General features: G+C 37.3%; 1 protein-coding gene across 1 annotated transcript in view; it reads right to left on the bottom strand.

The window, feature by feature from the left end:
• The window catches only part of LOC150075766 (acyl-CoA dehydrogenase family member 11-like), a 127,990-nt gene that overhangs the window by 35,185 nt on the left and 66,214 nt on the right, over positions 1–26,591 (bottom strand). Inside the window, exons 6-9 of the mRNA XM_090387877.1 lie at positions 25,035–25,184; positions 11,009–11,103; positions 6,907–7,046; positions 3,441–3,541 (exon numbers count right to left, since the gene is read on the bottom strand). Of these exons, the coding sequence (XP_090244003.1) occupies positions 3,441–3,541; positions 6,907–7,046; positions 11,009–11,103; positions 25,035–25,184 (486 nt within the window). The remainder of the gene's footprint in view (positions 1–3,440; positions 3,542–6,906; positions 7,047–11,008; positions 11,104–25,034; positions 25,185–26,591) is intronic.

Raw genomic sequence — 26,591 nt, 5'->3', positions numbered from 1 at the left:
AATGGCAGACGAACGCAGAATCACCCCAATCGAACGCAACACGATAGCAATGAAGAGAAGATTCTGGAAATGTATTTGTTTTTTATATCAGTGAAGGGGAAACACATTTCACCATAATAATGTAAAAACCAACACAATTCCAGCTATCGGTATTATCGCAAATGCAATTAAATCGAGTTTACTACCAGTTTATAACAGATTCCACTAGCAGAAACGAAACTGGAATTTTATTATTTTATGGTAGTAACCCCTAGAAATGTGAGGTGTTAATAGTGTATCTCTGCCTTTACGGTGTTGTTTATTCAGTTGCTACACGCACGCAGCTTTGTTTATGTGTATCAAGCGTGCCTCCTCGTTTTGTAATTGTTGTTGTTGTTGTTATTTGGTTTTTAGGGGCATTAGCAACTAAGGCCATATTGCTCCGGTGCGGTTGTCATTCCCTGACCTTTCTGTATACTCCGTATTTGGTGGTGACGGGCTCGAACCCCGGTCTAATCAAGAAGCGTGTGCTACGCACTGCTGCTCCTTCCCACCTGGCTACGGAGGCACCTTTTGTAATTGTGCTTTTTTTCTCTAATAATGAGTAAAATACTTAAAAGGTGTGAAAAGGAAGCATCCTGGTGAAGACACTGCAGATTCAGAGAGAAAAAGAAAAGCAATATAGATAAACAGAGGCGGACTGGGTCAAAAATTCTTACCCGGGAAAATTTATAGTGGCCTCATACTATGGTTTATGGCCAAAATCACATCGGCCTCCGGCCCGCCGGGGTTTCCCCGGTGAGGCTTATGGCCAGTCCGCCTCTGTCGATAGAGAAAAAATATGAAATTGTGAAACGCTTTGAGCGAAATGAAAGATCATGTGATATTGCACGTGCTACAGACCTAAATGAGGCAATGCCGAGAATTATAAAGAATGCAGAGAAAATAAAAAGAACTTTCATAGCAGGAACAACTCAAAGTGTAATTAAAATCCATTAGATTAAGACACAAAGAACTGAAAGAGATGGAACGGCTGTCATCTGTTTGTGTAGAAAATCAAACAAAAAACAAGTCTGCTTACGATAGAAGCAAAAGCATTAGCAATATTTTATTCCGTAATAAAAAACGTAAGTATTTTATTAGATTATTTATTGTGTTTGGTAATGTTTTATTTACAAATGTGTGTTCAATCTTGGGTAGTTGGCACCTAACCCTATTTTTCCCATAGGCCCTGTTGTTTATATTGCATGATTTTGCATTGCACGAGGGTTTCTAGGAACACAACTATCGTGCTATACGAGGACTGACTGTACAGGAAAGTGCATAAGCAGCACAGTTTTCATTAACATTAAGAAATCTTTGTATATTGCCACATCTGTCAAATGTTTCTTAACCCTCAAGAGTAAATTCCTCTTATAATGCTCATATGTTTACTTATGTAAACTCTAGAAGGAAAGGGATGAATCAGATTGGTCCACTTGATATCGATGGGTCAACTGTTGATGATCCTGCTCAGGTAGCTAACAAACTAAATGAATATTTTGCATCGACATTCACACATGAGGAGTTGTTCAGGGAGGGGAGTGCCAGAGGTGTATTCAACTCTGGCAGTAAGCTAGAGAATCTTGTAATAACTGAGAGTAAAGTGGAGGAGAAACTGTTGAAGATAAACACAAGAAAGGCACCTGGGGTGGATGAGATCTATCCAGTTATATTAAAGGAGGCAGCAGAGGAAGTAAGTAAACCCTTAGCCATAATTATGAGAGCTTCCTTGGACTCAGGGGAGGTACCCGCAGACTGGAGATGTGCAAATGTGACCCCAATTCATGAAGGAGGATCAAAGGCTGACACAAGCAATTATAGACCTGTGAGTTTAACTTCTGTTCCAGGAAAATTAATGGAGGCACTAGTTAAAGAGGCACTGCAGGATCATTTAGACAAGACTTCAGTTATAGCTCGGACACAGCATGGTTTTGTTAAGGGGAAGTCTTGCCTGACCAATTTGATTGGATACTATGATGCGGTCACAAAGGAACTGGATGCAGGGAATAACTTTGATATTATATACTTGGATCTTAGAAAGGCTTTTGATACTGTTGCACATGGAAGACTGCTGCACAAATTGGAGCAGTGTGACATTGGAGGCAAATTGCTGCTGTGGATAAAGGGGTGGCTGAGGGAGAGAAGACAGAGAGTGGTAATCAATGGACACTGCTCATCGTGGATTAATGTTATTAGTGGAGTCCCTCAGGGCTCAGTGTTGGGTCCATTATTATTTTCTATATTCATAAATGATATTGATGATGGTATATCAACCCTAATGTCGAAGTTTGCAGACGATACAAAGGTAGGCAGGGTTGTCAAGGACACTACTGACACTATGCTGCTGCAACAGGATCTGGAAAGGTTGAGCAGATGGGCTGAGAGGTGTCAAAGGAAGTTTAACATTGACAAATGTAAAGTACTACACATGGGGAACAGCAACCCCAGAGCAACGTATCAACTTTGTGGTACTACACTGACAGTGGTAGAGAATGAAAGGGACCTGGGGGTGGTTGTGCAGGCAGATATGAAGTTCTCTGAGCAGTGTAGATGGGCTGCAAGAGTAGCTCATGGTGTATTGTCAATGATATATAGGAATTTTTCTAGCAGGGATAAGGAGGTGATTATTCCCTTGTATAAGGCAATGGTCAGGCCACACCTAGAGTACTGTATACAGGTCTGGAGGCCTCATTTCAAGAAGGATGTAGAGCTGCTGGAATGAGTACAGAGAAGGGCAACAAGATTAGTGAATGGAACAAAGGGGTGCTCTTACGAAGAAAGGCTTAAGTTTTGCAAATTACAGGGTCTGGAGACTAGGCACCAGCAAGGTGATCTGATAGAGGTGTATAAAGCATTGAATGGTTTGAGCAAGCTCAATGCTGATGGGATTCTTCCTATCGCTCAGAATAATCACCTGAGAGGGCATAAATTCAAATTGAGGAAAGACAGATGTAGGATAGACGTGCGGAAATTTGCCTTTAGCCAGTGAGTGGTTGGTTGGTTGGTGGAACAGACTTCCATCCCTTGTTGTGGAAGTTGATAGCCTAAATAAGTTTAAGGCTCAGCTGGACAGGTATTTTGAACGAACAGAGGGGTGAAGTGGAAGTGGGTTTTTTTTTTTTTTTTTTTGGCTGATGCTGCATTAGCTTGCTTTTTTGCATCAAATGCCTCTACTAATGCTAATGCTAATGTTCTTTTCAATTTAGAGCAATATGTAACACCTGATGTCTCAAACTATATACACATATTTTTGTGTGTCTATATATTTGAACTTTGTGTACAAAGTTTCAGTATACAAAATTTGATTATATAGAATTTGAGCATGTTATAATATACAATGGTATACAAAAATTCCAAAGATATTTTCTTTTTGCTTACTCCATTCTGATTTTGGAGGATACAATTAATCATAAAATTACCTGTTTGGCTGTGTATAGCTTCACAACTGGAGTCATAAGTCTCAACAGGAAGATGTCTGTTTCAGTATTTTTGCCACACTCAATTTTACCAAGCCAATATGCTATCTAATTTAAAAGTATATAAATTATTAGAAATTTCTGAAAAATAAGCTATGAAAAATATGAAAAAATTTAATTATTTTACACTTAATGAATAAATTTATATTATTATTAACATATTATATCCAACAGTGAGGGATACTGAAATATAAGAAGTTCTCCAATCCAGGAAGACCCCCCCATTTTCTAATCTGTGCTTGCAATGAACTGACTTAGTTCCAGTTCCAATGTCTTTACCACCTTGTGGTGTATGTACCCTATTAGCAGGGCACCAGCTATATAGCTACTGAACAATGGAGGATGGCTGCCAATATGGGACTAAACTGTTTACAATAAGATAAGATGAAACAAGTGTTAACAATCAGACACACCAGCCGGGATGTCACCCTGACAAGTACTGTGCTTGTTAGAGATCCAAGAAACACAGTGCTATATATGCTACTGGAACAATTATCAATATGTGGAATTTAAGCATAAAACAAAAAAGTTTTCAATGTCCAGGATAATTCATAAAAAAACAAACCTATATATCAGGCCCGGCCAACCCAAATCATTCTGCGGGCCACCTTGACAAACTACAATATTACAGGCCACACACATAAATAAAACAATCTTTTAAAAATAAAAAATCAAATGCCATAAAAATTTATTTTATTCATTCATTTTTATTATATATCTACATCAATGAAATATTTGCTTTTCTTTTCAATCACTCAATTTTTTTAAATCTACTTCAATATTGGTAGTTGCACATCTTAATTGATTTTCCAGATTTTCATCTTTTATCGAAGCTTTAGATTTACTTTTAATGAATTTCATTTTTGAAAAGAAAGTTTCACAAACGTATTGGATCTAAATGTGGATCTAATTTCATTTTTGAAAAGAAAGTTTCAAAAACGTATGTGGATCTAAATGTGCTCACAGTCTTTTGTGTAAAAAAAATCTTAATTTGGGATACTTTTCCGCTGTCACATATGTGTTGTAAAAGTTGATTTTTGATGTTGTGGCGTGAATGTATTTAAATTCATTGTTGCACCGTAAATCGATTACTTCCATCTGCAGAGTTTCCAGTTCGAAGAAGGGAAGGAGTGGTGGGGGATTCAGGGAAGTGCAGCAGGTCTAGTATTATATCTCTCATTATTTATTGTGCCACTGCAGCTAGTGAATGATTTCCCACTGATGTAGTCAGTAGTATAAAAATCATTTGGCGGGTCGCAAAAAATAATGTGGCGGGCCTCATGATAAAATAGAGGGGAAAAAACTAGAAAAAAAACATGTTGACCTAGGTTACACCCAAAACTGAATAGTTTACAGCTACAGAGTCCAATGCATTATCCATTATACCTTAGAAAAAATACTAAGCTAGCAGATAATGCTGCTTCCATATAAAATTAGAATTTTCAAAAGCTGCGCAAACATATTAATGAATTCCATAAAAAGTTTGAAAAAACTAGCAAAAGATATAATATATATTTAGTCACCTGCAAGACTAGGTTTCTTTGGAAGTTAGGACACTTACAAAAACAGAGTTAAGTTTTAATAAGGTAAGGGTAATTTAGTACAGTACTGGAACATGCATAAACAGCATAGTTTTCGTTAACAATAGCATAAGCTATTATTATAATTATAAGCTATATTATAATTAACAATAGAATTTGAGATATACAAGTATATAAATATTAAAACTACAAAGTACTGAAAAAATTGTTATAGTTCTTTTAAAAATAATTTAGTCCAATAAAGCTAAGAGCAGTATTGACTGCTTGGCCACAAACACACATTATATTGCTCAGCCAGTTTGTGGATGCTATGAAATGCAATTTTGTGAACTCTTCATTAGAGTGGGCTATTTTCGCAAGATTTTCATATAATTCTAGCTCATGCTCATCTGGGAAAGAAGTGAAACCATCATCAAAGCACTGCACTGGTTACTCTTAACTAAGAGGAAAATGTTTTCTACCAACATATATTGTGCTCCATAACATGTAGAACAATTCTAGAAGAGGAGCTAGTGATTGTATGCATCATCACTTTCGTATCTTTGAGCAAGCAGGGACCTATATAGAAATACATAGTCAATGATTAATTCAGACTTGCATGCTCGGCCAGTTTTTTGTTGTTTGGTTTTTAGGAGCATTAGCAACTAAGGTCATATTGCTCCGGGGATATGTGGTGGTCATTCCCTGAGCTTTCCGCATCCTCCGTATTTGGTGGTCACGGGCACGAACCCCAGTCTAATCAAGAAGCATGTGCTATGCACTGCCGCTCCTGCCCACCTGGCTACAGAGGCACCCAGCCAGTTTGTGGAGGCTGTGAAATGCAGATATGTGAACTCTTCGTTAGAGTGAGCCATTTTCATATTTGTGCATGTTAGGATGTCACAATATGAACAACAAGCAATCATGGAAATTTGTGTTCATCTCAGAAAGGTCTTCTGAGAAAGTCTTTCCAGATGCACAAAAATTTAATATTTGTTCATTGACTATGTATAAGTATAGTGCGAAAGCAACAATAATACATAGACAAATCTGAATGAACAGAATATTAGCAAAGTGGCATGTTTTCAGTTATATCTCATATTGTAAATACCTTCACAACGAGTTGCCATGATATTGCACTACTTTGAATAAGTAACGCGTCACCCGAGGAGAAGACTAATGATACTTATCTGAGAATAAGTAACATTACTCTTCTCCTCAGGTGAAGCGTTACTTATTCGAAGTAGTGCAATATCATGGGAACTCGCTGTGAAGGTATTCTTAATATGAGAATACTAACATATAACTTAAAATGATACTGCTTTGCTAATATTCTGTTCATTCAGATTTGGCTATGTATTATTGATGCTTTCGCACTATACTTATACATAGCCTAGACTTTTCCATAGCTTGAGGCTTACGCCCTAAATTTGTTCATTGTGCAAACTGAAGTAAAAAACAACTTACTCCATCAAATAGTACTCATATTTACCTTTCCCACCTTCCATAAACTGGAATTCATGCTTGAACCTAAGAATGCATGAATAAACTATCCATGCACATCCTCACATGCAGACATGAAAATATGCATAGTCACTGCATCCTCCATCAGCTGTTTCAAAAGTTCTGCAACTATTTGAAAAACTATGTATGCTCCTTTGAATCCATTTTCATTCACTTTCCATAAAAAATCATGCATAGAAAACATCAGTGTTGACAAAATTTATAAATGAAAAATTTCATTAAATAAATGATTTAAGCATAGTCACATTACAGCAGTCCATCTAAGAAAATGTTGACAAAAAATTAAAAATTTTTTGACATACCTAAAAAATATCTTACACAAAACATGAGTAATGTTATTATTTAATTGTAGAAAAAAAAAAAACATACTTCTAAAATCAAAAGGAGAGACCCACGGATTTCTACTTCCATCTTTGATAAAGTTTTCATATGAAGAGGATAATCACCAACAACATTCTGAAATACAAATCTTCGTTGGCTATAATCTCTTGCCAGACTCAAAATTCTGAAATATAATTTCCAAGTTTCAATATAAAACAAGCTATGCTGTTTTCAGATATAATTTTTTAGAGAAATAAAGTGAATAGGAATTCTGCTAATTTCTGTAAAAGAAATAAGGAATTGTACAGCAGGATCCATGACAACCTAGAAATGAAACAGGGACTTTGGCAACAGTTAACTACTTGCAAAGGATAGCATATACAGAATACAATTTACACACTAACAGTAGTAGGTTCTATCAACCAAGGGCATGAGAACCAGGTCTTATTGACCACATTACAATCTATAAGATATGCCTCAATAGTAAAACTAACAAATGTCCTGACCAATTTTAGTTAATGCTGATTATATTATCCATATCTGGAACATTTCATTTCACCTATACATTCCCTCCAAAAGTTTGTATAAGTTCTTCTTGAATTTATTTACGCTATCAACTTCCACAACAGCAAATGGAAGCTTGTCCCAGCAATCAATCAATCTGTAGAGAGCGAAGTTTCTCTCTGCAGATAAGGGGCAGTGCACTGTTATCCTGGACAAATCAGAGTATATTTGCAAAATCCTTGCTCTATTACAGAATCGAGAGGTTTATGAAACTGTGCAAGCCTCCCCTATGAAAGTGTTGGAAAAGTTGGAATCTAAAGTTAATAAACTTGTGCATTCTTAGTTTTTAGCTAATAAGATTACCAAGAATGTCCATTGGAAGCTTCATGCGACAGGTTGTTGACTCCCACAGTTTTATGGACTTCCAAAGATCCATAAACCTGATATTCCTTTATGGCACATTGTTTCTTGTTGTCATACACCTACATATGAACTTTCTAAATATGTTGCCAAGTTATTAGCACCCCTTGTTGGGAAAACTGTTTACACTGTTTCCAGTAGTGTGCATTTTCTGCGTATTATTAGAGATTTTGATGTGGTTTCTCTGTTCACTTCTGTTCCTGTACAACAGGCTATTACCTGCGAGAGCAGGGATACCACATTGGGAGATAGAACCTCGCTCTCTACAGATGATATTTGTACCATTCTCAATCTGTGTTTAATGGGGGTGTGATCGTGTTCAATGACTCTTTGTTTTGCCAAATACAGGGCACAGCTATGGGTGCCCCTGTTAGTCCTATTGTGGCCAATATCACCATGGAGGAACTTGAGAATCAGATTTTTTTCTTGAACTTACCTATTCCTATCACTCTCTGGTGTCTTTATGTTGATGATAATTTTGCAATTGTACCCTGGGGATCAGAATCTCGGCTGCTGCAATATCTCAATTCTCTGTTGCCCGTCATTCAGTTTACGATTGAACTGGAGGTTGATAATACTCTTCCTTTTTTGGATGTCAGTCCAACGCGTGGATTCGCGTTTAGTAATTTCCGTTTTTAGGAAGCCAATGTGTGCATGCCAATTTACCAATTATGGCTCTGCGCACGCCCCTGGTCATTTATGTAGCACTGCTCATACTTTATTCTCTCTCGCTTGGATGCATTCTAGTTCGACTGTTGACAGGCAATTGGAGATTTCTAAAATTAGGGTGGAGCTTTCAAATTGCGGCTATCCACCTCATATTCTAGATAGATGTGAACTTCAGGCTCACGAATTTGTTACGAAAGCTAACCCGCCTCGTGTTAATCAATTTATCTCTACCACCTACATCCCCTATTATCCGGGTGTATCGGAACATCTTGTTAGGATTTTGTGTCTCCATCATATACGATGTGTGAAACTTCCAGGGAGGAAATTACAATTATTATTTCTATGATGAAAACACCTGTTCCTCCTTTCCTATGGAGTGGTTCCGTATACCGTATTAAGTGTTCAGATTGTGGGGTGTGTTATGTGGGTGAGTCTGGTAGAAGATTGAAAGATCGTGTTTCTGAGCATGAGGTGGCTCTGCAAACTGCTAATTTTGAACATTCCGCAGTTGCCAAGCATTATTGGGTTGGGCAGCATAACCTTGATCCCCAACGGGATATTCAACTCGTCGACTATTCACGTGATTACCGCCAGCGCTCATGGCTTGAAGCACTGCACATAGCTACCAATAATAGTACTATGAATTGCATGAGGGGAGTACACTAACACCCTATTATAGAATGTACTGTATTGCAGTGCGATGAGTGCTGGCGATCATCACGTGTACGTAATTCTGCTCTACCGACACACCAGACTCATGATACACGATCATACCCAGCTGACTTGTGCTATTGTAACCATTAATACATACTGAAGTACACCGTTCACAGACTAGTTGATGAAGAGGCACTTCGCTTTTAAAGATACTATGTATTTTAATGCTTTTATTATATTATATTGTAACATATCTCATTGTATTTTAATGCTTTTATCTTATTTTATTTCTGTTTTATCTTATGTATGTATCATTTTTTTTTTTTTTATTTTAACAAATTTATTTTAACCGGTTATTCAGTTGCTGCAAGAAACTTTGATGATATGTTGTGTTTCTGCTACATGCCTTTTCTATAGATACTTTCATGGGCACTGTTCTTCTGAATTGGTTTCTATAATTCCTGCTCTCTCTCTCTCTCTCTCTCTCTCTCTCTCTCTTTTCCAAACCTGTCTGACCATGTGTCACAACCAGTTGGCATCCTTTTACTGTCCAACTTCAAACTCACAGAACCAACTTTTCTTCTTCCACATTCCTTCCTTCAACTTCCATTTCCTGGAATAACTTCACCTCATACATATTTCCTGAAAATTACCATCTACAGAAATTCAAATCTAATGTTAATAAGTATCTTCTTTCATTTTCACAGCCTTCACCTGTGCACAGTACTAAGTACTACAGGTTCTAACACCTCTAGTGATTGGGGTTTTCAAGGGGAAAAAAAAAAAGTTCAAAATTTAAAAATTATACAATTCACTCCATGTTCTTTATGCTATTTTAAATAGTTTATTGAGTCCCTGAAATAGAAATTAGGAAAAACATATAAATGAAAAAGTCTTGATAATGGATATACAAAATATCAAGAAGAATGCCATATTATTTAATACATTGTACTTGTCTTTTAATAGGAAATAGGCTCAAGTTTTTTTTGTCTAATTTTTATATCAGGGACTCAATAAACCATATAAGACTACATAAATAACGTCAAGTCTAGCGTACAATTTTTAAAATTTTTGGGCATTCATCCCACATGATGCCTTTCACAATGTACACACATGCTGATGCACTGTCATTTCCTGTACTTGCCACACATATGATCACTGTTGCCAACATTTCTGAATTTCAATACCAGCCATATTGTTTTATTTACAAAATGTCAGTGAATGGAAGGTCCTGTCAATTACAAGCTGTTTGATGAACCCATTTTTTCTGAAAGTGGAACGATTAATTAGACACAACAACCAACAACAAAACATGTGCTACATGAAAATTAAACAGTTCACTTGTGGCATAACATTTCAAACTTTTAAACATATCCCGAGTGGTGTGAATGTTTAAATTTGCTGAACATATTTAATACATCAACAAGTGCCACATTTATCTTATTGCAACACTATAGCTACTTTCCCAGATTCCTTTAAAACTGCATTTACTCAGAAATAATTGATTCTACATAAAATATGCTTGAGACAAAATGTTTGTCTGCTTGATATTTTGAACTTTACAATTTTTATTTTCATTTTTCTTCTATTTCCTATAGAGTCAGGGCCAAAATATGAAATATACAAATTTTATTACTAATATAGAACACTGATTATCCATCATGGCAAGAACACAATGAATTAATAATACCACCCAAGATACCGATGTGTTGATAATTACTGTTTAGGAGATAATTTCCTCAATCTTCTTCAAATCACACCTGTTATATTTTTCTCTAATGTGTGTGTGTGTTTGTTCATGAAGCCTTGTGTAAGCTCCCAATTCACATATATTACAAAACAATTAATATGTAATAAGTAACAGAAACAGATTAAGAAGAAAAATTTAAAATTACTCACCTTCTCATAACAGAAACCGATGCTATAGCATTGTATATTCGAGCAATTGTCAACATATTTGATATTCTTGTAACACCTTTACCTTCTTCTGACATCTGAACAGGAGAAATCGTTATTTACATAATTATGCAATCATTAAAAGATATGAATTTACAATGCAAAATTACATTTATTATATCATAGAGTAAATGCTAAAGATCAAAAATGAGATGACAGAGCTTCATTTTAGCTATTCAACAGCTTTCTTTAACGAGATAAGTTAATTAAAAGCCACTGTACTGTTGAGGAGGGGAATAGTGCTTTGGAAGGTGACTGGTGCTAAGTTCAGCAACCAGCAACTTAGTCACTCTAATCAGTCCATTATAACCATTTTAAGTTTTTTTTTTTTTTTGTCCATAAATTTCAAACCTTACATGTTAATTCAAGATTAGCATCTGTTGCTCTCTGTAACTATGTTCTTACTTGAGTGTCTGACAGATGAGGCACAGGCACCAGCACCACCATCTCTGTTACTATTTTTTCCTTCAGTTTTGTGTTGATATTTTCAATTTCAGTTAATGTACATAAATATGTTTCTCATTGGATGGTTGCCACTAGTTCTACAGAAGTTAGGTACTCTTTCTTTTATGTTTAATTGTTATATAAAATAGTTTCTTGCTTTGATTATTATTATTTATTTATTTGACAGAAAATATTAATATATGCACTTGGAAATAAAGGGAAGTGCCTAATAGTTTCGTGTTTATATATATTTTTTTTATTTTAAGCAGAATTAATAGAATTAATAAAAATTTTGTTTCACTGAAAAATAAGTATAAAAAACACATTTTAAATTTATTTTTTAAATGATAAATAATAAAAAATTACATTAAATTATGATACTGATGAAGGGATGCAGGGCGTGACATAAAAATATACAGGTGTTAATATTGGAAGAGTGGTTAATTAACAGCATGAAGCAGCATTGATTTAGGGAAGGTCATAAAAGCAACTGTGTTTTTAATGCTGTAAAATGCAGGGCTTTATACTTAGAAAATTACAATGCCAAACCATAGGAATTTTGTCAGGAGGAATATGAAGTGGAGTGTGTATAGGCTGCAAAGTCTCTGTGGAGTGTGTATAGGCTGCAAAGTCTCTGTGGAGTGCGTATAGGCTGCAAAGTCTCTGTGGAGTGCGTATAGGCTGCAAAGAGCAAACATAGTATCCTGTCAGTGATTATGACAGGGTAATATGTTTACTGTCAGTGATTATGATTTATTGAATAATTTTTCAATAAATCATAATTATTCTGTTGTATGGGGCAATGGCAACATCTTGAGAACCAAGAGTGAGCATGTGTGTGTGTGTGTCTTTATTGCAGGTTGCCCTTCATGGCCATAAAGCCAGGAATTATAAACAATTGTGCAGAGACGAGAAACAAGATTAGTGAAAGGAACAAAACAGGTATTCTCTTGCCAAGACTTCAGTTTGCCAAAATGCAGCAGAATCTGCAAACTACACACCTGCAAGATCTGATTGAGTTGTTTAAGACTTTGAATGGATTGATTAAGCTATATATTTGAAGGTATCCTTACACTTGCTCAAGCAACATATGTAAGGAATCAGAAATTTAAACTGAAGAACGATTGTTACAGGGTAGATGTGTGGAAATTTTCTTTCAGCAAGAGAGTAGTTGATTGTTGGAACAAACTTCCATCTGGTGTTGTGGAAGTGGGCAGCATTCATAAATTGAAGGAAAAATTAAATAAATTATTAGAGAGAATGGACAAGTGATGTAGAAAGTTTTTTGTATTTGTTTTTTTTTTTTTTAGCTGACTGTAACTTTACTTCCTTGCATTATTTTCCATTACTAATTAATAATAATACTAACTTATACACTGGAAAGGGTTCAGTTAAAAAGAAAGTACAGAAAGAAATGGACCTGGAGATTATAATACTGACAAAATGAAATTCTCTGTGGAGTGCGTATAGGCTGCAAGGAGCATACATAGTATCCTATCAGTGATTATGATTTATTGAACAATTTTTCAATAAATCATAACCAATGACAGGATACTGCATATAAGGAGGTTATAATTCCAGTGCATAAGATAATTATGAGACCATAATTGGAATATTGTGTCTAAGATCCTTGAAGTCTTGTGGCTGTTGCAGACATTCTCTCAGATATGCCAGACAAGCTGTGCTTGCTACTTTGTAGTACTAAAACGCTGATGGAACTGATATTCGGATGACACTCAAGTCAAGTGAACCTAATTTCAGCAAAATCCAGATGGTCTGTAACAGCCAAATCCTCTGCTTGCACCTTCACGATGGTGGGACTGTTAGTAATTCTGGGTATAAAGCCCATGTACAAGCACACTGTGGGTGACCACCCAAGTAGTCACCCACTGAACTTATGGAAATTTGACTTTAGAAAGTTTTTTCCAGCTGGTGCAAACTTCAAAAAATTGTGGAAATGTATTTTGCATCCTGTAGGAATAAATGAACATATCATGAAAAAATCATAATATGAACCAACCCAATAACACATTAGTTATTATTATTTTTTTTTTTTCCTTTCCAAGTCCTTGAAAGTTGAAAATTTTACAATATAACTAAGCCATTTATCTCTCTTAAAGGTCATATTTATAATGTAAATTGCATTACACTCATTGTTATCTCTGTTATAAGAATCAATTTTCAACACCTTTCTGATATTTTCTAAAGCATGTTTCTGGAGATCACAACCATAAAATCAATAAAAACAATTTGCACTTTCCATTTTATTGAGATTTTCTGTTAGTGCATCTAATTATAAACAGGTAGAAAACTCGATCTTATTGCATTTGCGATAATACCATTAACTGCAATTGTGTAGGTTTTGACGTTATTATGGTGAAATGTTTTCTCCTTCACTAAAATCTTCAATCATATAAAAAACTAATTTTAGTAGAGGCATTTGATGCAAGAAAGCAAGCTTATGCAGCATCAGCCAAAAAAAAAATAATAAATAATAAATAAATAAATAAAAATAATAAATAAATAAATAAATAAAAAATAACCACTTCCACTTCACCCCTCTGTTCGTTCGAAATACCTGTCCAGCTGAGCCTTAAACTTATTTAGGCTATCAACTTCCACGACAAGGGATGGAAGTTTATTCCACCAACCAACCACCCGCTGGCTAAAGGCAAATTTCCTCACGTCTATCCTACATCTGTTTTTTCTCAATTTGAATTTATGCCCTCTCAGGTGATTATTCTGAGCAAGAGGAAGAATCCCATCAGCATTGAGCATGCTCAAACCAGTCAAGGCTTTATACGCTTCTATCAGATCACCTCGCCGGTGCCTAGTCTCCAGACACTGTAATTTGCAAAACTTAAGCCTTTCTTCGTAAGAGCACCCCTTTGTTCCATTCACTAATCTTGTTGCCCTTCTCTGTACTCGTTCCAGCATCTCTACATCCTTCTTGAAATGAGGCCTCCAGACCTGTATACAGTACTCTAGGTGTGGTCTGACCATTGCCTTATACAAGGGAATAATCACCTCCTTATCCCTGCTAGAAAAATTCCTATATATCATCGACAATACACCATGAGCTACTCTTGCAGCCTGTCTGCACTGCTCTGAAAACATCATATCTGCCTGCACAACCACCCCCAGGTCCCTTTCATTCTCTACTTCCAATTATGGTCTCTACCACTGTCAGTGTAGTATCACAGACTTGATACGTTGCTCTGGGGTTGCTGTTTCCCATATGTAGTACTTTACATTTGTCAATGTTAAACTTCATTTGCCACCTCGAAGCCCATCTGCTCACCCTTTCCAGATCCTGTTGCAGTAGCATAGTGTCAGTAGTGTCCTTGACAACCCTGCCAACCTTCGTATCATCGGCAAACTTGGACATTAAGCTTGATATACCATCATCAATATCATTTATAAATACAGAAAACAATAATGGACCCAATACTAAACCCTGAGGGACTCCACTAATAACATTAGTCCATGATGAGCAGTGTCCATTGATTACCACTCTCTGTGTTCTCCTCCTCAACCACCCCTTTATCCATAGCAGCAATTTGCCTCCAGTGCCACAATGCTCCAATTTGTGCAGCAGTCTTCCATGTGCAACAATATCAAAAGCCTTTCTAAGATCCAAGTATATAATATCAAAGTTATTCCCTGCATCCAGTTCTTTTGTGATTGCATCATAGTATCCAATCAAATTGGTCAGGCAAGACTTCCCCTTAACAAAACCATCCTGTGTCTCAGCTATAACTGAAGTCTTGTCTAGATGATCCTGCAGTGCTTCTTTAACCAGTGCCTCCATTAATTTTCCAGGAACAGAAGTTAAACTCACAGGTCTATAATTATTTGTGTCGCCCTTTGATCCTCCTTTGTGAATTGGGGTTACATTTGCACATCTCCAGTCAATGGGTACTTCCCCTGAGTCCAAGGAAGCTCTCATAATTATGGCTAAGGGTTTGCTTACTTCCTTTGTTGCTTCCTTTAATATAACTGGATAGATCCCATCCACCCCAGGTGCCTTTCTTGTATTTATCTTCAACAATTTCTCCTCCACTTTACTCTCAGTTATTACAAGATTCTCTTGCTTACTGCCAGAGTTGAATACACCTCTGGCATTCCCCTCGCTGAATAACTCCTCATGTGTGAATGTAGATGCAAAATATTCATTCAGTTTGTTAGCTACCTGAGCAGGATCATCAACAGTTGACCCATCGATATCAAGTGGACCAATCTGTATCATCCCCTTCCTTCTAGAGTTTACATAAGTAAAGAACTCTTTGCTGTTTTTCTTTGCATCCCTTGCCAAAGATTTCTCATAATCTGCCTTCGCCTGCCTAACCTCCTTTGTAACTTGGTTACAGATCAACTGGTATCTATCATAGGCTTCTGTGTGACATGTTAATTTGTTTGTATCCCAGGCATTTTTCTTCTCTGCCATATGTCTCATTAGTTCATCTGACATTCACTTAGGCCTAAACCTTGAACAATATTTCTTAGTTGGTATGTAATGCCTAGTAGCTTCCAAGATAAGTTCCTTGAATGCTTCCCATTTTGGATTTGCTGTTGGTAACATCATCAGTTGGTCCCACCGTATAGAATTTAAATACTGTCTCAGTCCATCGTAGTCGCCTTTACGACTATGATGGACTGGCTTCACTTCCTTGGATTTTATGTATTTCTTAACTAATAGCATAACCCCTCCTCCCTTCCTACCCTGTCTATCCTTTCTGTAGACATTGTACTCCCCAAATTCCAGTTCTGCATTCCTTATATCCGTGTGACACCACGTCTCTGAAATCCCCACAATATCTGCCTTTGATGTTTTGAGCAATACCTCAAATTCATCAAATTTATTTACTAAACTCCTAGCATTGGTGTACACGTAAGTATACATGCGCCTGTTCTTTTTCTTAGCTACCCTAACACAACCTATGTGTTTATTTGTATCCGAATGATTCCCAGCAGTCTCTGAACTATCCTGCATCTTATTTTCCAGGCTGCTGCTCATTCCAATAGAAGCAGTGCAAGAATCACTTTCACCTCTGCCAGTGGCTACTGTTAATCTATTAGTCCTTGTATCCCCCCAAATCTAGCAGTTTGCTGACCCACCTAACACTGCCTCAATAGCATCAGCAAACATTCTTGCACCCTTTCTATTTAAGTGTATCCCATCCCTGTAGAAGCAGTCTCTCCTGTTAACAAGTACAGACCAGGCTGAAAAAAATTCTACCCCTTGAGCCTTGCACAATCCTTCCAGGGCCGTATTGATCGACAGGTTTCTCATCATATACTCCCTCCTATCGTGTCTGGGCAGAATTGCAGACACTTTCAAATTCAAATTTACGTATAGCAATGATGAAGGGAAAGGGACCAATGGAAAGTGCAAATAGTGCTAGGCAACGAAACAAAATCGATTTAGAAATGAAGATGAAAATGATTAACAAGTACGAAGAAGGACAAAGATTGTCATCTATTGCAAGGAAATTAAATCTCGCTGTTTCAACAGTGAATACTATTTTAAAGGACAGTGTGCATATAAAAGAACAAGTCAAAGGATCAATGCACTTAGGATCAATAGTGATCACAAAACAGCATTCAGGTGCAATATCGAAGATGGAACAGCTGTTAATAATATGGATGGAAAATCAGATTCAGAAGAGAGTGCTCCTGAGTCTAACAATCATTCAAGCAAAACCAACCCCAACGGCGAAACCGAACCCAAGTTCTTGGCATGCAACGTGTGGCTTTTAGCATTAGCATTATATCATTAGCAAGGGCATATGATGCAAGAAAGCAAGCTTATATAGTATCAGTAAAAAAAAAAAAAAAAACCCTTATTTCACCCATCCCCTCAATCCAAATGTTTGTCAAGTTCTGCCTTGAATCTATTTAAGCTATCAACTTCTACAACGACAGATAGAAGTTTGTTCCAGCAATCAACCACCCACTGCCTGCGGCAAACTTCTACACAATAATCCTACAACCGTCATTCCTGAATTTGAATCTATACCCTTTCAGGTGATTATTCTGAGCAACAGGAAGAATCCCATCATTGAGCATACTCAAATCATTCAAGGCTTTATACACCTCAAACAGATCACCCCGCAAATGCCTAGTCTCCAGACACTGTAATTTGCAAAACATAAGCCTTTCTTCAAAAGAGCAACCCTTTGTTTTGTTCACTAATCTTGTTGCCCTTCCTTGTACTCATTCCAACAGCTCTACATCCTTCTTAAAATGAGGCCTCCAGACCTGTAAACAGTACTGTAGGTGTGACCTGACCATTGCCTTGTACAAGGGGATAATCACCTCCTTATCCCTGCTGTAAAAATTCCTGTATATCATTGACAAGACACCATGAGCTACTCTTGCATACCGTCTGCACTGCTCAGAAAACTTCATATCTGCCTGCACAATTACCCTCAGGTCCTTTTCATTCTCTACCACTGTCAGTGTGGTACCACAGAGTTGATACGGTACTCTGTGATTACTGCTTCCCATAACGGCCTCCGTAGCCGAGTGGGTAAGAGCGGAAGTGCAGTAGCACACGCTCTTTGAGTAGACCGGGGTTCAAGCCCCTGACTGCTGAATACGGTCGATCTGCCAACCCGCACTGGACCAGCGTGGCAGATTATGGTCCATTTCCCTCAGCATGAATTGTTGAGGAGGCTTCCATCCTGCAGTGGGTTGATAATGGCTGCACTTTACTTTTTTTTATATGTAGTACTTTACATTTCTCAACGTTAAACTTCATTTGCCACCTCTCGGCCCATCTGCTCAACTTTTCTAGATCCTGCTGCAGCAGTGTACTGTCATTAGTGTCATTAACAACCCTTCGTATCATCTGCAAACTTGGACATTAAGCCTGATATACTATCTTCAATATCATTTATAAATACAGAAAACAACAATGGACCCAACACTGAATCCCGAGGGACTCCACTAATAACATTAGTCCATGAAGAGCAGTGTCCAATGATTACCACTCTCTGTCTTCTCCCCCTCAACCACCCCTTTATTAATAGAAGAAATTTGCCTCCAATGCCACATTGGAGGCAAATGTCTTCCAATGTCTTCCATGTGTAACAGTATCAAAGGCCTTTCTAAGATCCAAATATATGATATCAAAGTTATTCTTTGCATCCAGTTCCTTTGTGACTACATCATAGTATCCAATCAAATTAGTCAGACAAGACTTACCCTTAAGGTGCCTCTGTAGCCAGGTGGGAAGGAGCAGCAGTGCGTAGCACACGCTTCTTCATTAGACCGGGGTTCGAGCCCGTCACCACCAAATACGGAGGATGCGGAAAGGTCAGGGAATGACCACCACATATCCCGGAGCAATATGGCCTTAGTTGCTAATGCTCCTAAAAACCAAATAACAAACAAACTTCCCCTTAACAAACCCATGCTGTGTCCAAGCTATAACAGAAGTATTGTCTATATGATCCTGCAATGCTTCTTTAACCAGTGCCTCCATTAATTTCCCTGGAACAGGAGTTAAACTAACAGATCTGTAATTACCTGTGTCTCCCTTTGAACCTCCTTTGTGGAATGGAGTCACATTTGCACATCTCCAGTCCATGGTATCTCCCCTGAGTCCAGGGAAGCTCTCATAATTATGGCTAAGGGTTTGTTTACTTCCTTTGCTGCCTCCTTTAATATAACTGGATAGATTCCATCCACCCATTTCACTGCTCCAATATTCAGATAACAACAAACTGAATGAGTATTTTGCATCTACATTCACACATGAGGAATTATTAAGGTTTGAAAATGGCAGAAGGTTATCAAATTGTTGCAGGATACTTAATGATTTTGTAATAACTGAGAGCAAAGTGGAGGAGAAATTGTTGAAGTTAAACATAAGAAAAGCACCTGGGGTGGATGAGATCAATCCAGTTATATTAAAGGAGGCAGCAAAGCAACTAAGCAAACCCTTAGTCATAATTATGAGAGCATCCTTGGACTCAAGGGAGTTTCCCACGGACTGGAGATGTGCAAATGTATCCCCAATTCACAAAGGGGGATCGAAGGGTGACACGAGTAATTACAGACCCGTTAGTTTAACTTCTGTTCCAGGTAAAATAATGGAATCACTCGTTAAAGATGCATTGCAGGATCATCTAGGCAAGATTGCAGAAATAATTCAGACACAGTATGGGTTTCTTAAGGGAAAGTCCTGTCTGAACAATTGGATTGGTTATGATGTGGTTACAAAGGAACTGGATATAAAAACTAATCTTGATATCATATATTTGGATTTCAGGAAAGCTTTTGACACTGTTGCACATGGAAGACTATTGTACAAATTGGAGCAGAATGGAATTAAGGGTAAGTTGCTACAATGGATAAAAGGATGGTTAAGTGGGAGAAGACAGAGGGTGGTAATCAATGGGTAAGCAATGGGTGCTGCTCTTTGTGGACTAATGTTATTAGTGGAGTCCCACAGGGTTCGGTGTTAGGTCCACTGTTGTTTTGTATATTTATCAATGATATTGATGAAGGTATTTCAGTCTTAATGTCGAAGTTTGCAGATGATACAAAGGTTGGCAGGGTTGTTAATGACAGTAATGGCAGTGTGCTACTGCAACAAGATCTAGATAATTTGGGCAGATGGGCTAAGAAGTGGCAACTGAAGATTAACCTTGACAAATGCAAAGTACTTCATATGGGTAGAAGTAATGCCAGAGAAATGTACCAACTGTGTGGTACTACACTTAAGGCGGTAGAAAATGAAAAAGACCTGGGAGTAATTGTGTGGTCAGATATGAAGTTTTCTGAGCAAAGCAGACAGGCTGCCAGGGCAGGTCATGGGGTTTTGTCAATGATATATAGGAATTTTGCTAGCAGGGAGAAGGAGGTGATTCTTCCTCTGTATTAGGCAATGGTCAGGCCATGCTTTGAGTACTGCGTACAGGTCTGGAGGCCACATTTTAGGAAGGATTAGCATTAGTAGAGGCATATGATGCAAGAAAGCAAGCTTATTCAGCATCAGCCAAAAAAAAAAAAAAACGCACCACTCCCATTTCACCCATCCGTTCGTTCGAAATACCTGTCCAGTTGAGCCTTAAATTTGTTTAGGCTATCAACTTCAACAACAAGTGACGGAAGTCGGTTCCACCAACCAACCACCCGCTGGCCAAAGGCAAATTTCCGCACATCTATCCGACATCCGTCCTTCCTCAATTTGAATTTATGCCCTCTGAGGTGATTATTTAGAGCAAGATGAAGAATCCCATTGGCATTGAGCATGCTCAAACCATTCAAAGCCTTATACACCTCTATCAGATCACCTCGCTGGTGCCTAGTCTCCAGACTCTGTAATTTGCAAAACTTAAGCCTTTCTTCGTAAGAGCAACCCTTTGTTCCATTCACTAATCTTGTTGCCCTTCTCTGTACCCGTTCCAGCAGCTCTACATCCTTCTTGAAATGAGGCCTCCAGACCTGTATACAGTACTCAAGATGTGGCCTAACTATTGCCTTATACAAGGGAATAATCACCTCCTTATCCCTGCTAGAAAAATTCCTGTATATCATTGACAAGACACCATGAGCTACTCTTGCAGCTCGTCTGCACTGCTCAGAGAGCTTCATATCTGCCTGCACAATTACCCCCAGGTCCTTTTCATTCTCCACCACTGTCAGTGTAGTACCGCAGAGTTGATATGTTGCTCTGGGGTTACTGTTTCCCATATGTAGTACTTTACATTTGTCAATGTTAAACTTCATTTGCCACCTCTCAGCCCATCTGTTCAACCTTTCCAGATCCTGTTGCAGCAGCATAGCGTCAGTAGTGTCCTTAACAACCCTGCCAACCTTTGTATCATCTGCAAACTTGGACATTAAACTTGATATCCCATCATCAATATCATTCATAAACACCGAAAACAACAATGGACCCAACACTGAACCCTGAGGAACTCCACTAATAACATTAGTCCATGTTGAGCAGTGTCCATTGATTACCACTCTCTGTCTTCTGCCACTCAACCATCCCCTTATCCATAGCAGCAATTTGCCTCCAATGCCACACTGCTCCAATTTGTGCAGCAGTCTTCCATGTGCAACAGTATCAAAAGCCTTTCTAAGATCCAAATATATAATATCAAAGTTATTCCCTGCATCCAGTTCTTTTGTGACTACATCATAGTATCCAATCAAATTGGTCAGGCAAGACCTGCCCTTAACAAAACCATGCTGCATCTGAGCTATAACTGAATTCTTGTCTAGATGATCCTGCAGTGCTTCTTTAACCAGTGCCTCCATTAATTTACCTGGAACAGAAGTTAAACTAACAGGTCTATAATTACTTGTGTCAGCCTTTGATCCTCCTTTGTGAATTGGGGTTACATTTGCACATCTCCAGTCTATGGGTACCTCCCCTGAGTCCAAAGAAGCTCTCATAATTATGGCTAGGGGTTTGCTTACTTCCTTTGCTGCCGCCTTTAATATAACTGGATAGATTCCATCCGCCCCGGTGCCTTTTTTTTGTTTATCCTCAACAATCTCTCCTCCACTTTCCTCTCAGTTATTACAAAATCAACCAGCTCACTGCCAATGTTTACTTTACCTACATCATTCTCCTTCCTGAATAACTCCTCATGCGTGAATGTAGATGCAAAATACTCGTTTAGATTGTTAGCCACCATCGTCAACTGTTGAACCATCAATATCCAGTGGACCAATCTGATTCATCCCTTTCCTTCTTGAGTTTAAATAGGTAAAGAACTCTTTTCTGTTTTTCTTTGCATCCTTTGCCAAGGATTTTTCGTAGTCTGCCTTTGCCTGCCTAATCTCCTTTGTGACTTGGTTACGGACCAACTTATATCTATCATAGGCTTCCATGTCACCCATTAATTTGTATGTATCCCATGCATTTTTCTTCTCTGCCACATGTCTCATTAGTTCATCTGACAACCATTTAGGCCTAAACCTTGAACAATATTTCTTAGTTGGTATGTAAAGCCTGGTAGCCTCCAAGATTAGTTCCTTGATGTAGATTTGCTTGAGCGTGTACAGAGAAGGGCAACAAGATTTGTGAGGGGAATGAAGGGATTCTCTTACCAAGAGAGGCTTAAGTTCTGCAAATTGCAGTGGCTGGAGACTAGGCACCTGCGCGGTGATCTGATTGAGGTGAATGGGTTGAGCACGCTGAATTCTGATGGGATCCTTCCACTTGTTCAGATTACGAACCTAAGGGGGCATAAATTCAAATTAAGAAAAGACAGATGTAGAATAGATGTGCAGAAATTTTCTTTTAGCCAGCGGGTGGTTAATTGCTGGAACAAACTTCCATCTGTCGTTGTGGAAGTTGATAGGTTAATTAAATTTAAGGAGGAACTGGACAGGAATTTGGAGGGAATGGTGTGATTTTTTTTTTTTTTTTTTTGGCTGATGCTGCATAAGCTCATACACTTGCTTTCTTGCATCACAAGCCACTACTACTACTACTACTACTACTACTATATCATGAAGCAGATATTGTGATCTATTTCACAATATGAGATGCACAGTTCTTACGTGCAAATTTAAGTTTGCCATTACAACTAAGTACAGAATGATGCTTTCCCCTACTCGTCGTCATTTATTTATTATTTACGAAAACTGATACTATTAATAATATATATTTTTTTTAAATTTTCATTAATAAAAAGTCAACAACTACTCTGTGGAAAACTTTAATACAGATTCAGGTGATGCATTATGAAATATGAATTACAACTTTAAAAGAAAAAATAAGATATATATACAAAGCATGGCAATAAAGTTCTCGGATTGGTGCTGTTGCTGTCATGTTTGATGAGTTTTGAAGAAATCTGAACTACAGTATATTGTAGTTTCAGATTTCTACCAAAAGATGGTGGTACAGTGATTGTTCAGTATGCTAGCAGGTTGCAAGTAACAACCAGTTTTGTTAATAGCATTAAGATTCTGTGTCACGATTTCACAATGGAGCAATGAACAAATATCAAATTTTGCTATAATCCTTAAATCTGTAAACAAAAATATATGAAATGTTAAAAACTGTTTATGGTGATGAAATATTGTGTAGTACCAGTTTGTTTGAACTCGCAAAGCTGTCAGACTTGTGCATTATCAAAATACAGAAGCCGTTCCTGAGTGTGCCATTGGTCTTTATGTCTTCTCCTGACATCCTCCTTCATATGCCTTAGGATTATGATGTAGAACTGGTGCTTTACAGTTTGTCCTGGTGGAAGAACTCCTGATGAACAATTCTCTCACTATCAAAGAAAGCAATCAGTATGCTCTTGATGTTTTATCTGATCTACATTGCTTTTTTTGGACATGGAGATGATGGACTTTCTCACTAGGAGGACTAATGTTTCTTTCTTGGTCATAACCATAAACCCAGCTTTCATCCCCTGTTATGATCTTGGAAAGGAAGTTTCTCTCCTTTTTGGTCTGTTTCTACAGGTCCCTGCATACAGAAAGCTAGTTCTATTTCTGTTCATGACTTAGAAAATGGAACAAATTGTGCAGCAATCTGTCTCATCTTAAATTTTTAGTTAAAATGCATCTGAATGTATTGTACAGTAGGCATAGAATGTTATAATTATCATTAATCATATGCTGTCTGTCCTTATGGATGACTTGGTGCCCTTTTCAACATTTTAATCTGTGTAATCTGACAATAAACAATCTGAGTGCTCAAAATTCTCAACCAAAGCTTTGCCTGTCTTTGAAATATGAACACCATTGAAAAGTTTGTGTTCTCCCCACAGCATCATCAAATGCTTGTTTAAGTATTGTGTTAGTCTCCAAAGCTGATTTTCCGAGCACTCCATGCAACTAATCAACTTTCGGCTTTTAAATATAATGAAAGAGCACTTTCATTATATTTAAAAAATGTTTACAAATTGTATTTACAAACAAATAATTCCCAAAGGTATATCAAAATAAGAACAGAATCAATTAGTACTGGCTGTTGACAAGGGCTAAACTATCTAGCATCTAATAATTTAAGTCAAGTTAAAAGTTAATAAGTTGCTATATAGTTAGAGAAGTCGATGATAAAATTTACTATTTTGGACTTTCACAAATTAACAAACTTACCTTGTGAAACTCAGTGCTGTTATTACTTATTGGAGACATTATCTTGGCTGTACTTAACTTCTTCCTTGTGTTTTTTTTATATTTATATATTTCCCATTATTTTTAGCACAGCTCAGATTAGAAAAACTGCATATAAAATGCCAGATAGTGACATTGTATGGTGCATTTTTGTTAATTTGTGTTTATGAACACTAAACCTAAACTGTTTGATTCATAACTGATTTCTTCAACAGAAAAATTCTATTTGTATTTCATCTTGGGGAAACCACAAAACATATAAAGAGAGAAAAAGTATGAGCATAAAAAGTTTATCTATAGATATAAAGTCAAATACTGATTCTTATGTGTTGTGAACCACTCTAAGTTAACTTTATAGGCTGGAATTTCAATAAAGTTATAAATATTCAACAAGAATCCAGCACTTTTCTTTCCCACTTACTTGATATGCTATGGTACCATCCAAAAGTAGCTCTGCAGTTGGAACCTGTCGTGTTCCTAATTTGTCTTTAAGTCTTACCATCTGAATATTGTTGAGGTTTCCATCTGTTGTTCTAGTCTCAACATAAAAAAGAGTCAAACCTTTTGTACCCTACATTAAGGAAAAAAAAATATATATATATATATATAATTCATTTACTTAACTTGATTATTTAGAACCAGTCAACATGGGCATCTAATAAACCATTAACAAAACTGGTTCATCACAGGACTTGTACTATAGTCACAATGTCCAATTAGTAAAAATTTAATAAACCATAAGACGCTTTCCTCATTTTGTGGCCAAAATTGACACATTTTGTGGTTTAAAACTGCCTAATAAATGCAACAATCTTAATGCTCACAGTAGTATGAACTTTTCTTTTACTGCAAGTTGAACTGCCTTAGTATTGTACTACTTTTAAACAAATGGTGTGATTTAAAGGATACTTTCCCATTTATTTGAAAGATGAGACACAGTCAAGGCACTATTTCATGGCTCACTAGTCTTTAATTAGATATTAGCCAATCATTATTGAAATTACTTGCTTTCTTGCATCATATGCCTCAACTAATGCTAATACTTGACAAAATAGTGGTAATGTGGTTGTTCAACATGAAATGTCATTCGTGTTGAATTAAGCAAAGTGAAAATAACCACACTACCATTGCAATTATTCACGGTGAGTTGCCATTCAATAAGTGAAGTAAAAATGTCTGATTGCTCACTACAGATGATGGTAGATGGCTTTCTACTTGATAATGCTGCCCCCCCACTCCCAAGTTCAGTTCTTTCTTCCACTTTTTATCTTTTTAATGGCCTCCTACAGTTTGGAAATCCTAACCATAGTTTTGCTAATGATAGCACACTCATTCCAGCCTCTCTGGTTTCATAAATACTGCCCTGCACAATCAGATTCAACTTCGTGAATATTCACAACCAATTACTTAAAATGCTAATCTCATATAATTCTCCAGTGAGGCAAAGAAAACAATTACTTCAATCCTTCTAAAACTCTGCGTTATTGCATCGTGCTCAACATTTCATGACAAGCAGATTGGCAGAAGCATACGATGCAAGAAAGTAAGCTTATCCAGCATCAACAAAAAAAAAAAAAAAAAAAAAAATGCTCCCATTTCACCCCTCCATTCGTTCCAAATAACTGTCCAGCTCAACCTTAAATTTATTTAGGCTATCAACTTCCACAACAAAAGATGAAGTCTATTCCACTAACCAACTACCTGCTGGCTAAAGGCAAACTTCCGCATATCTATCCTACAACTGTCTTTCCTCAATTTTAATCTGTGTCCCCTCAGGTTCTTAATCTAAGCAATAGGAAGAAACCCATCAGCATTGAGCCTGCTCAAACCATTCAAGACTTTATACACTTCAATCAAATCAATTCACAGGTGCCTAGTCTCCAGATGCTGTAATTTGCAAAATTTAAGCCTTTCTTGTGAGAGCAAATCTTTGTTCTATTCACTAATCTTGTTGCCCTTCTCTGTACTCGTTCCAGCA

This window comes from Mastigoproctus giganteus, chromosome 13 (genome assembly GCF_048544385.1).
Source record: "Mastigoproctus giganteus isolate SK-2022 chromosome 13, ASM4854438v1, whole genome shotgun sequence".
Taxonomy (NCBI): domain Eukaryota; kingdom Metazoa; phylum Arthropoda; class Arachnida; order Uropygi; family Thelyphonidae; genus Mastigoproctus; species Mastigoproctus giganteus.
The sequence above is the reverse complement of the archived record's forward strand: the minus strand, read 5'-3'. Positions and strand labels throughout refer to the sequence as shown.